This window comes from Zosterops lateralis (assembly GCF_965231275.1).
Source record: "Zosterops lateralis genome assembly, chromosome: 7".
NCBI lineage: Eukaryota > Metazoa > Chordata > Aves > Passeriformes > Zosteropidae > Zosterops > Zosterops lateralis.
The window spans coordinates 4,880,559-4,896,783 of NC_139767.1; the positions used below are offsets into that span (position 1 = coordinate 4,880,559).

Genomic DNA, 16,225 nt, shown 5'->3' on the forward strand with positions numbered 1-16,225 from the left:
AAGAAATTTTCATTCAGACTGCACAACATTTTTCCTGTTTAAGTTCCCAGGTGCCAAGCCAGACATGCATAAAGGACATCACATTTATATAATTTTTCAGCTGTGACTGCATCACTTGCTACATGGATTTGGTTGAACTCAATGAATTATTCACTGTAAAGTCTCACTCCTGACACCCAATTGAAAAAGTAACTTTGTTAAGGTGGTATCAAGTGCTTACCAGGTTTTCTGGGCTGTGGAGCTCATGAGTGGTGGATGCACAGCGAGTGATCAGTGACTTGAACATGGCACTCACAATAATACCCTCTACACTTTGGGCTGTAGACTTGTTGTCCACTGTGGTGAAGTTATTCCCAAATCCAGCCTTATCTGTAAAATTCAAGTATAAGCAAACCACCTTGTTGGGAGCAAAGAGAGGGCTTAAAGACTCATGTAAAGGGACTATGATACATGAGACAAGGACATGTCCCCCACCTAATATCCTATGCTCAGTTCTCACAATCCCACCCCACAAAAATATAGCAGAAGCAAAGGGTAAAATAAATGATAAGTATGAAAGCTTCCCAGAAATAGCTGTATTACAAAAAAGGATTGAAAATATCAGGACAATTCTAGCTTTGTTTAATCCACATCTCTCATTTAGAGAAGTGCAGAATAAGGCTTAAAATTTGAACAATAACTCCAGCTTTTCTAGTTACTATTCTAAGGGATAAGAGATGTTTGATTAAGCAGAAAAGTGACAACACCCATGAAATGAAAATCTTCTGAACTATGGCAATGCTTTTCTTGGAAGGTACACAAGGACACCAAGCTCTCAGAAAGACTCAGAAAGAATTATGCATTTACATGAATTTCAAAAAACATCCCAGTTTCCTCAGATCATAGAAAAGACTTTCAAGAGTTGCATGAGCTGCCATGCTTCAAAGAATAAGCCAGGCAATAAAGGATGAATTCTTAGGGAAATGTTGTATGGGAATCTTCTTCATGAAAGCTGGCTATATAAAAGCAGTGTTTTTGATGCTTTCTCTGAAATTCCTGGCATCAAAGACAGGCTAACTAATTAGTCAGACTCCCCATGTGTTTCAGAGTAGCTACTCCTACTCTGTAAACAGTCACTCTTAACTGTTGTTTCATGCAGTGACCAAGCATAAATGTTTGATTGTTCTAAAATAGCACATATTAGAAGATGATTTTCCTAACCTAAAAAAAAAATAAAATCCTCAAATCCCCGTATACATACACATGCACACACATTTGTAACTGCAGGCATATGTATCTGTGTGTCCATATTCTTGTTCATTCAAAGCTGCTCTTGCTGCTTACTGCCTCATCTGAGGCATCACAGAGGGTTTTAAAGCTCAATTATACATCTCCATTCAGAGTAAACTGTGTATTAAACATTCCACCTGGTGCCTTGGCGTGTCATGAAGCAGAAAACTTCCTGCCTGAGGCATCACTGAAAAAAAATCTCTTCCATGAAGAGCTATTCACAAGAGGTAAGATGAATCAAAGAGAGCCCTTCAATTTCAGGTGCACTGTGTCCTACAAGATCTCCAGGAAAGATCATTGGGTGGTCAGATCCAAGTGGTCCAATTCCCTGACCCCCACTAGCTATGGATACAGTTTATGTAATCTGAGAACAGCAAATCACATTTTTTAGTTTGTAAAGGACAAGAATGTAGCTTCTTTCTGATGGCACAGTTTAAGAACAGAGAAGTGACATTTTCTGATGCCAGGTATACTTACTATCAGTGATTGGCTCCATGCAGAAGCCCAGTAAAGCATGCAGGAAATCCACCACATTATTGAGAGAATCCTTGTTCACATAATCTCTCACAGTCTGCCGGAATTGCATCTTATCCAGTTTGTACAGTTTTGTGAGGCAGTTCTGGGCCTGCAAGAGCATCCATCAAATCATATCACATCAAAGTACATGCTCAAGTTCTGCTAGCAAGAGCAAGGTAATTTTGCACTTAGCCAGTGCTCTGCTGTCTCTGAATAGTCCCATAACAAGGCAGGTTCACCTCTGCAGTCAATGAAATTCAGCACAAAAGAGAGTGCACCAGTATGGGCCACTGTTTGAGGTGGTGATTCAGCCACTACAACCTGTATCTCAAGTCCTCTCTTTCTTTGTCCAACCCCAAAGTAAAATCTCACAGGATGTACATGAACTAGGAATGTACCACCTCTGTCAATGCTCAGTGCCTTGGTGGAACACGTTCTTAGCCTTTGGCACCTGATTTTCACCCTCCAGCTCAGACCCAACCTATTGAAAGCACCTATACCCAATGACCAATTTACATCATATGAAACACTAACTTTTTACTTAAAAGCTATTAATTGTCAACTTCTTATCACAAAACTACCCATCCTACTGGGACCCCATGCAGCCCGGAGTTAAAAGACTCTAAAATATCATCTCTATGGGAAATATGAACTCTCCTGTTAGCTACAATAGGGTGCTTAACTTTTCAGTACACTCAGACATGATTGTCCACGCAGTCAACACAAATACTGCATGCAAAGAAGTTTGGCCAGACAAACACACAGAAAATGCAGCAGACTCACACATGTAGAAAAATACTTTTCTCAATTCGATGGGCCTGATAAGAGCCTTGGTTCCAGGAGACTTATTCATTTATACTTAATGTTATGCATGGGTTTAATTGTTTTACTGGCTCAGCTCCAACAGAAAAGCCTAACTGACATGGTGATGAATATGGTCCTTGTTCAACCAGTGCTCTGTGCACAACCTTTCTACTGTTACCACCGGGATTCTCTCATGCTATCTTGTCCAATTGTGTCCACTCCTTCAGTACCTGGAAACCTAGCTAACACAAGGACACTGCAAGGATACAGAGCAGCCAATCCATCTCTGAGAAATCAACCTCAGAGTCCCATGACCTAATTATAGCTCTGTACGCATGGCTCAAGCTAACCAAAGCCATGGAGAACAGTCTGGTTCATATGCACCCCATGGGATTAGTAAACTCTAATTATAGTCATGAAAAATGCTTCCTTCTGCAGGCACACAAGGTGAGGAAGAGGAAAGCACTGAGAAGGTCTTTGAAAGGCTCCCATTTAACAGGGAGTTGGGTTAAGGAGGCAAACTCTTCTGGATTAAATCTGATGTCTGGACTACATTCTGGGCACTTTCCAATGTCTTAACTGGGGAAGAACCAAAAATGTCAGGAATCAACAGTGATGACCCACTGTATCCTTCAAAAGAGCAGGAGTGGGTCTTTTACTTCCTTACAAAACAATAGAACAAGTATAGTGCAAATACAGTGCCTTCCAACTATCAGGAGCTGATGGAGCAGCCCAGCAGCAATCAGTCATAATCACCACTAGGAAAGGTGGACATACTTACACCTTAGACTTCTGGATTTGCACAGGCAGCCCAAGGTAGCTGCACTCCTTGTAAATAGCTTACTCTTTTGGGGTATTGTCCTATGAAAAATTACTAACACCAGCTCACACATGGAATTTGCTCCCAAGTATTGTCCCAACCCATCCGCTGGAGTGGTCAGAAGCACCCTGGGCCCCAGGTGTGCTCCTAGAAAGCCCCAGGGACTGGCAGGCAACACTATAGCTGAAAATCTGCTCCGGCTGGGCTGCAACACAGTCTGTGAGCTGGGGCAAAAAAGCAACACATTTACTGTCAATACAGGGAAAGCTACAGAGGGGACAGGCAGCGATCTCAGCAGCTGATGTCAAGAGTACAAGGGGGTACACTTTAATGAGCTTTAATTCTCTTACATTCTCCCGGAATACCTGGAGTCTCAGGCGGTCTCCAGAGAGCCCTCGGTGTCCTTCTCCACAACCATAGGCACAACCCAAGGACTTCACAATTTTGATCAGCATTGTGAGGGCCAGCCTATGGGTGCTGATAGATGGGCCTTCATCCTGAGGGTCACAGAGGGAAAGATGGTGTGTAACTCTGGCACAACCACTGGCATTTTGTTAGCATTCTACTTTTGACAAACTGCTTTCCATTTCTAATCTCAGACACTCCATTACTGAGTTGTTACTCTTGAGGTGTTCACTCCAATTGTTTTTCAAGTTTAGAGACCAGCCCCCTCCCTTACAGCTCCCATCAAAGAGTTATGCTAAAAATGCAAAGTCCCTACATGCTGCTATGAATACCATTCAGAACTTCAAAAAATTAACCCTGAAAAACAGAGAGTTGGCTTGGGTGAGTAGAAAACCAAGCATCTTTTTAAAATGTCTTAAACATTATACTACTATAAGTTGTAATTTTAGATGTCAGCAATATAGTATCTCTTGTCCAATTCTTATAGCAATACTGAAAAAAATTATGACTTCTAGTAATCAAATAAAAAACTGTGCTCACACACTGGGTTCCATTTTTCCTTTGCAAGTTATGAAAAATAAACCTGAAAAAAAAATATTGTGATTGAGAGTTTCAAACACTTTGACAAGATATTGGAAATGTCCATGCCAGGCTCACAAACTCTATTTTTGACAGCTGCTTCTCTGGAATAGTTACAGTGGTTGAATTGCTAATCACGTTTCCTCAGCAGAACCCCAAGTGAGGACCAGAGCAAAACAGAAGGGCAGTTGCATACACATTCTTACTCAATCCTAACAGACATTACAGTACATTTGGGATTGTATAAAGAGAGAAGCAAGACAAACCTTTTCCTGTTTTTTGTCATTCTTCTCATATGGCCCTCCTCCTCCACCACCTCCATCACCTCCACCTCCTCCACCTCCACCACCACCTCCTTCTTCTTCTCCATCTCCAGCTCCACTAATTGGAGGTGGCCCAAACCCACAAGCTGAACCAGAAGCAGCCCCTTTAAGCTGGAAGGATCCTTCACTTGGTCTCTTTTCAGGGGCCTCATTTTCTTTGTTCTCACTCTTTCTCCGAACTTTCTCCACACAGGGCACCACACCAAGCTGCAGTAAACATTCCACAATGTTCAGAGCCACATCACAAATCCGGGAACTGATGTCGTGGTTCAGAACCAAGTAAACAGCCTTCAGGACCACCTGAGAGATTCAAACATCGTATTTAAAGTCAGAATTACTTTCTCTCCTGGTAATATTCAGTGCCTGGAAATTCTAGATTCCAGAGACTCATTACAGTGGGCACAGTACAAACTCTGAACAAATAGTACACAACCCTAAGTACCAAATGCCTACAATCTAGATGTCAGACAAGAAACCACAGGCTGGGCACAGTCAGGCTGAAAAGGAAACCATGAAATAACATCTGTGAGCCTGAGAACGCTGCTTCAGTGCACCAAGAGCTGGCAAATCATTAAGGGGAAAGCAGAAAAGGTGAGGTTTAAGGTGCTGGAAGAAAGGTGCTACTCAGTCTTACACTATTTTTATAGGGAATTTTGTGCATGCCCCAGGAACACAGCCATTAGGAAATACCACTTAAGATTTGATGTGTGCATTCCACATGCACATGCGCTCCTTGCAAGGAGTAACAGGAGTTGCAGTTTCTCAGAGGAGACTTTTAGGATATGCACAAACGTATCTGACTGACCTTTACACACTGCTGAGAGAAGTGATATAAAGAGGTGGAGGAAAAGCCCATCAAACCCCTGATCTCAATGGTACAGTTATATTGACAGAAGAGGGACCTGGCTTTCCTCGTTCCTTGCCATTTACCGAGAGATCCAGCATGCCATTCTTGTGGACAAAGCTGTTGGTTCCATCAATGTGATCCGTGTCCTCCAAGCAACTGTAATTGATGCAGGAGTCTGTCAGGCTCCGAGGGAGGTTGGCACATGCAAGTGGCTCATGGGGCATCTCAGGGATGGGCACCTGGTTGCAAAGCTTCCTCATGTGCTCGCTGAAGAAATCGGCATAGCCCACATTGAACGAGGCCAGGGTGGTGTTGAAGGTGGCCACAGTGATGGTGGAGATCTGGGACCGCACTGCAGGGAGGAGGAAAATGTAATGGTGTGGGTTTGGTTTTATGTATGTATTTGTTCCTTGTTTTATGTTGTTTTATGTTAGTTGTAATGGTTTGCCCCATGTCACCCGTGTTCAACTGTTCTTGGTTTTACCCCAACCCCAGTTATATGTCAATCATAAGTTATACAGCCCCTGGGTCTTGTCTGTCACTTTGGGGTCTCTCCCAAAAGTCTGGAAAGTTCCAGTGAGGGCCTCAAGTGATTGGACAAGACTTTGGCTGTCTCCACATCCGAGTTATTGATTTGTTATAATATGTGTAATTTACCTGCAGAGACATATCCACATGATTCCTGATTTGTCCTCAGTTAAACCCATCCCTGAGTTCCTCCCCCCAATAAAAGATGTTACTTTGGGGGGTTTCCTGCCTTTTTCCCACTGCTTCTGCCAAAGGGTCACTTCTGCTGAGGGGTGTCTGCTGAGGCAGATACCCTGAACTGAGGTTTTCCCCACTGAGGGATGAATAAAGCCAGCAGTTAACCCTGAACAGACTCCCTCTTTCTTTCCTGCTGTCATTGCTTCACTCCTTCGGGCAAACCAGAACCCAAGGGATGGGTGAGGTTCGTCCTGGTACCAAGTCATCCTCTTTACTGTGGAGGTGTCAGGGCTGGCCGAGGCAGAGAGACAAGACACCTCTACAGGAAAACAGCTACCTGTAAATTTCTACCTCTGTAACTATGGAATGGAAGATTGAGGCTGAGATTGTCTAAAGGGAGCAGCTCTTAAAGTGGTTTGTAATGCCAAAAGAAAACACAAGTTCCTAATTCCTATCAGGCATACAGGGACCAAAGGTAAACTCATTTCTTCTTACAAGACAGTGTAAATTAGAACAACCCCCCAGGCCTGTTCTAGCAGTTCAGTTTTCTTAGCAGCTTAAGCTGATCTCAGTTAAATGGGCAGTCAAGTAGTTCAGGCAACTCAGACATTCTAAATCTAATCCAAAAGGATTTTTCTCCCTGCATTAATCCAGTGCCTCATCTTAAAAGCAGCAGTGCCCTTGCAAGGCAAAGAGAAAGGACTCTGCAGCGGAAAGGCAGGGGTGAAGGTAGTGGAACAACACCTCAAATTTGAAACAGCTTTCCAAATTGCACCCATTTGGAAAATTTCATCACACCAGTTGGAAAAAACAGTACCTGTGACAGTCTAAAATGCTTGGAGTCTAAAATCTCCAAAATGCATAGCTGTCTGATGAGAAAAGTACTGCAGTCTTAGGCTCACAGTGCTCAGAGACAGAAACTTCCAATTGCTCAAGTTAGCAGTTTCAACAATGGTTACAAGTTTCAGGCCCAAAAGCACAAACAACTGTGGACTGAAGAGAAAACAAGAAGGATGGGACTTCACAACCTGAAGCTGTAATTGGACAGTTAAACTCCAATATGCAAATGGACCAAAACTTATAAAAGTATGAGACCACATGACTGGTCATCCATTTTGTGACCATTCTGGGGTCCACCTTGGCTGTAGCCCTGGCCAGGCTCACCTCCAGGGTGATACTCTGCCCAAGGTGTATCCTTTAAGGTCTTTTAATAACTATCTACTTTATTCTCTAGCTCTGTCCAGTCTCTGTTCCAGGTCAGCCTTCCCAAGGCATCAGAACCAGGTCCTCGTTCATCTCCACTCACAGAGCCCCACACCTATCATGCACCTGGGAAGGCAGGGCAGTCACAGACCAGATGTGTCCCACTGCACCAGGCAGGGACTTGTGCCATTGCCCCTATCCCTTCTGTCCCTATGTTGAGCCCAGGCAGAGATAAGAGAAGAATTCCTCCCCTATCATGAGCCCTGTCTATTGTCTCTGCCATTTGCAGTCACACTGATATTGCTATTTCTCCAGAGGGGCCTCAGGGAGACTTTGAGTAAATTCCAAGCCAGACCTCCAAATGGAATGAGGAGAATTAAATAAAAATCCTTGTGATTTCAGCAAAATCCAGCAGCTGTTTACTGCATAGAGACATTAAATACCACAAAATTCCCTGTGAAACCAATAAAGATAGCAATACAAAGTTCCGTTCCTGTTCACACTTTCGTGTTGTGTTGTGGTAAGGCAAGAAAACCCCAAACCATGCCTTCTCCCTACTGATGGCCACCAACTGTTTGAATAACCGTGCCAGATAAACATGAACAGTTTGAAACATTTTTCTTCATGGTACCTCAAGAGATATAGACAGAAAAAAGGAAAAATCAATTAGTCACATGCTCACACACAGAAACAGTAACACTTCCTTCCATTTTTTTGGTTGATATTTCAGTGGAACGTCTGTCCTGGTGTGTGAGATTTACCTTCTTTGACCGTGTTGTCTCCGTGGCTGTTTGAGGGGTCTGGCAGCTCGGAGACCAACGTGTGATGGGAGTGCGAGTGCCGGGCGCTCAGACCCTCCATCTCCGTCGCTGTGTCAGAGCTCCCTCTCCTGGTAAGCTTTCCTAGGGCAACGACAAAAACAGGATATTTTGTTTAGTTACTCCGAGGGGTGGCTGGCCATAGCAGGCTGAGGTTAAAAAACTAAAGGATTGGAGTCAGTAAAAATCAAGGCTTTTCATGGCACTGCGAAGCAGAACCAAACATTAAGGTGGGATCCCTCATGCGAGTCTCATTGACTTAGAGACCAAACTCTCTGCAAGGCTCTTGCCCTCAGCATATACTGATTTAGCTGACACCAGCATGATGCTTTAAGTCTATACTGTTGTTAGATGTTTACTGTTATTAGATGTTTATCTATTGTTAGATGTTTATTATTGTTAGTTGTTTACTATTGTTAGAAACTTATCTGTTATTGAATACCTATTATTAGTAGATATTTAGAATTGAGACTCGCCAAGAAAAAGGCCTTGTCAAGCCTCTAACAGGGGGAAATGATGCATTCAGTTTTAAATTTTATGTTTTTCAGATTCTGTGCTGCCCAGAGGTGCAGTTCTGAGCCTCATATTAAGTGTCACTCAGCTCTTCACAGAGTAGGGAAACAAAACAAATCCTTTTCCTGCTGGACACCAAGGACAATGGTTAAGAGTTTTCAGGCCCAAAAGCACAAACAGTGAACTGAAGAGAGAAAACAAGAAGGCTGGGACTTCAGACCCTGAAGCTGTAATTGGACAATTAAACCTCAATATGCAAATGGACCAAAACTTATAAAAGTGTGAGACCTCGTGACCAGTCATCCATTTTGTGACCATTTTGTATCCACCTTGAGTGTAGCCCAGGCCAGGCTCTTGTACTGAACAAGGTGTATCCTTTAAGGCTTTTTAATAAATATCTACTTTATTCTTTAGTTCTGTCCAGTCTCTGTTCCAGATCAGCCTTCCCAAGGCATCACGCATTCTTAACCACCAGCACCTTCAAGAAAATAAGATGGGTGAGCACTGTATGACTCCACCCTTTGGGGCATATTATAGAAATTTAGTTTCTTCTCTTGCCCCCAAAGATAAGTATATTAGGATGAGGAGTGCTAAGGCAAAGGAAATTCTTCAAGAATACAAAGAAATACTGCTTAGTGAACTTGGAATCTTGAAGCAGTGAATTCTTAGGTTTAAACACTGTACCCCTGCAAATCAAGACAGTATAAGCCTCGCTGAGAAAATATCCTATTTATATTGTATCCAATATGCACTCCAGGAAGTCTGTGAATAGAGCTCTTTGGCATACTAATGACATTGTTAATGATACTAATGACACTGCTCCTAATAATTGCCATACTAATGATACTCCTGCCTCTCCAAATATTTCTCGTTTAAAGAAGGGAATGCAAACATTCTTTGAATCTATCTGAAGCTGCGCTAGTGCAACACTTGCTACCACACAGGGAAATGCATTCAAGTGGAACAGAGATCACTACAAGTTCCCACAGTGGCTATTATTCCAGTAAAGATAGTTAGTTTTCAGAGAAAAAGTGAACTGAAGCATTAGTCATTCAAGGTCTGCTGCGAGCAGTTACCAAAGATGTGTAACACTGCCAACAGAACCAAGGACACAGGGTGACCAAAGGGTGGGATGAAGGAATAGCTGTCATTCGTTGAATGTTCACAACAGGAATGACACAGAACCCAGAGACAGCAATATCTCACCCAATATGGTGGTTTGCCATCCTCCTCTCTCGATGCCACGCCTGTCCTCCCCAATGCCAGAGAAGCTGCCGAAGGAGAAAGTGCTGCGGGTGGGCGAGACATCCAGGTGATCCTCGTGGAGGAGGAAGGGCACCCCCATCCGCCGCTGCCGCTTCTTCCCGGTGTGGTGGAACGGGATTGACCCTTTGCGCTCCCGCTCACGGTCCTCTTTGCGGCTCTTGAACTGCAGCAAGAGGAGCATAGACAAGCTCTGAGGCATGGAAAACAACCACTTAAGGGGAAAAGATAACGCAGATACATTTCCCAAGTGAAACTTCCCACTCTGAGCGTTTTATCTTGGCCATTTCCCATGGCAGAATTTAATTGCATGCTGGAATCTTGTGAGTGTTTGAAGGATTTCAATCCTGGGATGGATGCCCTTGGATAATTTTATGACATCCTTTGACCTTGAACACAGTATGGATGGTTGGAAACCCAGAGCTAAGATGAAATAAAACAATCAGAAGAACTCACTGAATTAGCTGGAACACTGAGCACTGGCACTTAAAATTCAGCACTGTCTGAGCAGCCTCCTCTCATACAGTTTCATCAGGACAATTATTTGAATAAAGACTTCAGTATTATGTTGGGCATGAGCATATAAAAACCAATGTAATAACATACAGAATCAATTCCAATGAAAAACTATGATAATCTCACATATGGCATGCACATATATTCCAAGCAGACCTTCAGCAGCTACTTAGGAAGACACTGAGGTGCTGAATCACAGTAAATTAAAGTGCAATTTTCTTTCACCCACCTTTTTGAAAATGTTCATCCCCAGGTCTGTGGAGAGATCTGGAACCGCTGGTCTACGCAAGTTGGTCAGCGAAACCTTGGAAAATGCCTCTGTGCTTAGTGATTTTTCTTCCTCATTACATTTTATAGTAAGATCCTGCAGCTCCCAAAAGAAGACAAGCACAAGGAGAAATAGAGGATAATCAGCTTTAGAAAAGGAGCTACTTCCTAGAACTGTCATAGGAGCACTGTAGAGGAAAAAGACCTTCAATTCATTACACAAAAAAGCCAACACGTTTAAAAATGAACAACCAAAATTTAGAAACTTCCAGAATTATTTACTTTGTCTAACCTTTCAGTCACCAAAGGCAAAAAGTACAGCATGCTATGGAAAGCCTCAGGCATTGCTGTCAGCCTGGTCTGGTGGCACAGAAGAACATGTTTGATTCTGATCCCAGGTATGACTAAGTAACTTATGATGTCTTTGAGGTCTTGGTTTACATTGATGAACAATCATAATGGCTACCCTTTGCAAAGGATTTCATTTAAGATCAATGCCCTTAATAACATACACATTTAAATTCCTATTTTGGAACTAAACTGCAATAAGCAGCACTGTCCCTTTAGGAAACTTAATTTTCAGAATATTTATTTACTCAACAAAGAAATCTAAGACTTCTAAACCAGTAAACACCCTTTGCTTGCAATAACAGGGCTCCTTGTCCATCATTTTTAATATGAAACTTCCCTCCTTCTTATAACACAGAATGTCCCACAACAGCAAAAACCATGAGGCTCACTCACCCCAGCTTCAGTAGAGCTCACTCACCTCTGCATCAAGCAACACATGCTATACCTGCCTGCTGCAAAGAAGGAAACTGGCACAAACTCAGCTTCCAGCCATCTGCTCTCATAAAGACCTAATGCCAATCTTCCATGAGACTGGTTTGTGCAGCTGACCTGACCAAATCCCCTCAGGGTGATTTTGTTCTGCCTAAATATCAGCTTGTTTCCAATGGGATGCTCTTTTTCTTTGCTGTCCCCACCAGAAAAATTCTGCTGAAAAAGTGGGTCATGTTAATACACCTTTCTGCTTTCAAAGCAGTGATAGCCATATGTCAGGGATAGATGCAGTGACCACTATGACAGGTTTAGATCCTGCCCAGGCAAACTGCAAATTTCAGACGCAGCCAGCTTCTGCAGTACAGAAGTGTGCAGTTTTATGCACAAAAAGGTCCAGCAGAACCCAGTGACAGTCTAACACCAGTTACAGTGTTTGCAGTACCAAATATTGGGGATCACACGTTTTTCAGAGACTCTTTATATTAATCAAAGACTACCCTTGAATCCTCCCTCTTAATTTTATCAGCACAAGAATGTGGGAGACACACAGCAGCAAGGCTCCTCTTCACCACTGTTTGTAGTACAGGTATGCTCATCTATCACTGCAGAGGAGTCACATAAAATCCAATACACGGTAAATCAGGATTCAACCCCAGCTGCTCTCAACAGTGAGCCCAGTAAGTATTTAATATAGCTTTTTTTCTTGGCTTTTATAGCTCCCTGGCCTCTTCTGGCTATAAAACATTGTATGAATCTACTTTGGATTAAGTATCTTTGTCCATCGGTTACTAAATCAGTGTTTTAGTAGGTGGTTTATGATCACCAAAAGACAGAGCAGGGCCTACAGAGACACAAGCCATGCAAACACACATGCTTTGAAATCTGCTCAGGGTAGGTATCAAGCAAACAACATCAGAGAAGCAAATTACAGAATTACTTTAAATCTACAGTGTGGTAAATGATACATCTTAATGAATCAATCCTGTCGAAGAGTGATGAAAAACGTGGCTATTCTGTGCAGCAGAATATATTATGATAAGCATAAGATTGATAAGACAGCAAAACCGTTTGGGTCTGGGGGCTGCTCCTCTAGATTTGTTGTTTCTACTGTCTTCCTCCTGCATGACTGTGTGTACCAGCTCATTAGTGCTTCTCCCAGCTCTCAGGATATCACATTTGAGACTCCGGGCTTTCCATCAGCATTGCAGTGAGCACTACAGCTGCATTGTTGCTATGATTAATTTTTGTCTCTTTCCCCTACAAAGGAAGTGCAAGACTGTAGCAGCTTGTGAATGTCTGAAGGTTCCATGTCCTACACCTGCCCTAACAGTGAATTCACTGCATACAAGTGCCATGCACGTTTCCTTTATCACACTTTACCCAGTCTGAAACATGTTTACACCAAAATCATTTTTCAGAGGCAGACAGCATTCATTTTATTCACACTCCATCCATCCCCACTTTTCCCACACAACAAAGAGTGCCAGAATGCTGCACTGAAGCTTTTCTTACTTTGCTATTCAGCTTACTAGGCAATTCATGAAGGATATTCCTCATGTCCTCTCAATCCCCACTGCTTCAGCTCAGGTTTATATCTGAGACATGATTTTACACACACAGTTCTCAACAGAGATTGTGAGTTTTGCTCAGGGAGGTGCAGGATCATCAGTTTACTGGTTATCCTGATAAACTGCAGAACAATAGAAACAATGTTGATTTGCCACAAAAATCTACAGCTCCTTGATGTGATTTGCAGGCAGATGTGTTTTTTTTTACTCAGTTTTTGCCTGCCATTTTATATCTATCCTGCTGAAACAGAGTGCCAATGTTTTTGAGAAGTTAGTGATCAACCTTTGAGTAGAATTTCTGATGTAGACCAAAAAAACCCAGGCTTTAAGCATAACCCTGTGTCAGACAAACATGTGAAGGCTCAGCACACAACCCCTTGTGTTAACAGAAGGGACAAATCCTAGCCTTTGATAGGTGGCATTCTCTGCTCTGAGCTAGCAGACAGGCTTGTATGATAAAATTTAATGTAAGAAAAGCACTAAAGTTCCTACAGTCGGCTAAAATGAGCCCAGCTGCTTCTGTGTGTTGCACGGGTTTCAGTCCTCAAAGTTGTAAAGAAAGAGGGCATGAGTTGAAAGTTTTGCTGGCTGGAAGACCATTTCACTTCCTCCATCACAGCTTTTTGGCTTAACAAACTGGAACCCTGAAACAGGATTTTATTTTGATGAAGTGTGGCAAAAATATACTGGACTGGACACAGAGGTTACTAAATGCAATCAAACTCAGCCTTAGAGAAAAGCATGCCCTGGACAGAGTCCTCACATTAACAGCTACAATGTACCCAGTGGAATTGCCAAATTGATTTAACAAAAAAATATTAAAAAAGAGCGATGGAGTCTTCTGCAAAGCAGTATTCAGCAAGCAAAATAGCCTAGAAAATCAAGACATAGCCAAGTGTGTGAAAGGAACAAAGTGGTTTACAGTGGTTTAAAAGAGAAGAACCAGGGCAACACTGGTGCAGCCAGTGCCTGTGGAAGACAATCTCATTCATACTGCCTCTGCAAACCACTGACTGCACTCCCTGTTGCACTGGGAGCTAATCTTGCTAATATGCAAAACAACCAGGCTGTTATGAGCAAGAGCAAAGGGACAAAACATGCATGGAAATAGTGAAACACATCAACAGCAATATATTTCAATTTTTCTCTCAAGGAGATGTTATTAAAGAGGAGTTTTTGTACACACACAGCAATTCTATAAAATCTCCATGCACAGGTAGATTAAGATTGAATAGTAATTCTTATCACCTGGTCTTAACGGAGCCTTGTCAAGGCTTTACAGAGATTAAACATGTTATAGGAATGACACTAAAGTGTAATACAATTTGAACAATACTGCCACTGCTGAGCCTTTAGAACCCCACGTTACCACCAGCTCTCATAATAATGACAAGCATGTCTATAAAGTCCTGAGATCTAAAATTAACAGTAGAAATATTTACATTGTTTAGGCTTGTCTTCTAGATTTTGAGCATCTGGAGTCTACTGGAGAAAAATTATTTTACCTTCCTTCCAGTCAAAATCTGTCAGAGCCCTGAAAGCAGAAATTTTAGGAAAAACACCAAAAATTCTGATATTTACAACTCAAAAAAAGACACTTGATAGCAAAATGAACAGGTGTTTTATTTGAGTGTGTCATAAAATTGGATGGCAAAAATAGAATCTCTGCTAAATTTTGTTAGACATTCCACTGACTAAGTAAATCAGCATTTGCTGCTAAAAGCCCACATGACAGGAAAAAAGCACAACCTAAAAGTAGCACAAATCCACAAGGAGATTAACTGAAACTGCAACAACATTCCCTTTTTATCCCTGGGACAGGTGAGCAACACAAAATAAAAAAAAAATATTTAAGCACAAAGATCCTTACTGCAGCAATGTCAGGAGTACAGGGTTCATTGCCCAGCAAACAGGGAGCAAGAAGACACCTCTTAAGACAGTTTCTCTAAGAAGATAAACTCTTTCTCTACTATTTTTTGGCAAATATAAAAGTTATGTCATAAGAATAATGGCAGAAGATGTAACAACATGGAGAGATTTTGCTCACTGCCACTGTTTGATAAGTCTAATTCAATATTTTTTCAGACAAGTGTTTGTCTGAAGTGTGTAGTCCTGTACTAAATACAGCTCCTTTTCTTTCATTTGAGGAAGTACACCAGAGAAGCTCAGTGGGTCCTGACCATTACACTGTAATGCAAAGGCATTGGTAACCATTTCTTCTGACAACTGCATTAGTACATTCTCACATTAAAAACTGTTATCCCAGATCACCCTAGATTAATTTTCCCATATCAACACTCCAGCTTTCAGCAGTCACCAGCTCTGACCCTCTGCATCAGATTCTGCCTTCAAAACACTCATCCTTCTCAGGGTCTCTGACCTCTGTGCAAGTGAGCCAATAGCAAAGCTGTGCCTGTCACCATTTGTTCAGCAACCACCTCACAGCATCACCACAACAGCAGTTATTTCCTCACTGACAGCAACTGCTTACCTGTGTTTTGTGGGTGTTCACCAGAGAGGGTGCAGCAGCCACCATGGAGCTGCTGCGGGGCCTTGGCAGAGGGGTAATCTCAGGCTCAGGGGGCTTCTCAGGCTTTTCCTGCAGCATGTGCCTCAGCCTCTGCAGGTAGTACATCAGTGACCACTGCGTGCCCTCCTCAGACCAGTGTGGCTGCAGCAGGCAGCGCAGCACGGCCACGTCGAAGTAGGTGGCATAGCGAGACTTCTGGCACGGCGGGATCACCAGGGACACCCTGCTCCAAAAAGCAGGAGTAGCAATGTTAGTCAGCAGATAGATCCCTTAGGCCTTCTTAGGTGCTCTGCATAAAGAAGTGACTCTTTGGGACTAAAGGGACCTAACTGAGGAAAGCATTATGGAAGACACGTAACTGGGTATTTAGCTTTCAGATTCCCAGAGGACTCCAGTACATGCTGTTAAGTGTTTTCTTGGATAGGGCTGATTTCTTAAATTGTGATCTGAAGGCAAACCTCCAGCACCTGTTCTAACTGAACAATTTGTTCAGCAA

The 16,225-nt window shown here is 42.5% G+C and overlaps 1 protein-coding gene across 3 annotated transcripts in view; it reads right to left on the reverse strand.

The window, feature by feature from the left end:
- The window catches only part of UNC80 (unc-80 homolog, NALCN channel complex subunit), a gene marked incomplete at its 5' end in the record, with an annotated part of 126,735 nt that overhangs the window by 92,254 nt on the left and 18,256 nt on the right, over window positions 1–16,225 (reverse strand). For 2 of the 3 annotated variants that reach the window (XM_083865822.1, XM_083865823.1), the window contains 9 exons: window positions 221–369; window positions 1,747–1,894; window positions 3,760–3,906; window positions 4,660–5,016; window positions 5,647–5,915; window positions 8,233–8,373; window positions 10,009–10,231; window positions 10,811–10,945; window positions 15,691–15,952. In XM_083865822.1, the coding sequence (XP_083721948.1) occupies window positions 221–369; window positions 1,747–1,894; window positions 3,760–3,906; window positions 4,660–5,016; window positions 5,647–5,915; window positions 8,233–8,373; window positions 10,009–10,231; window positions 10,811–10,945; window positions 15,691–15,952 (1,831 nt within the window). The remainder of the gene's footprint in view (window positions 1–220; window positions 370–1,746; window positions 1,895–3,759; window positions 3,907–4,659; window positions 5,017–5,646; window positions 5,916–8,232; window positions 8,374–10,008; window positions 10,232–10,810; window positions 10,946–15,690; window positions 15,953–16,225) is intronic. The other variant, XM_083865824.1, reaches the window with a different exon arrangement.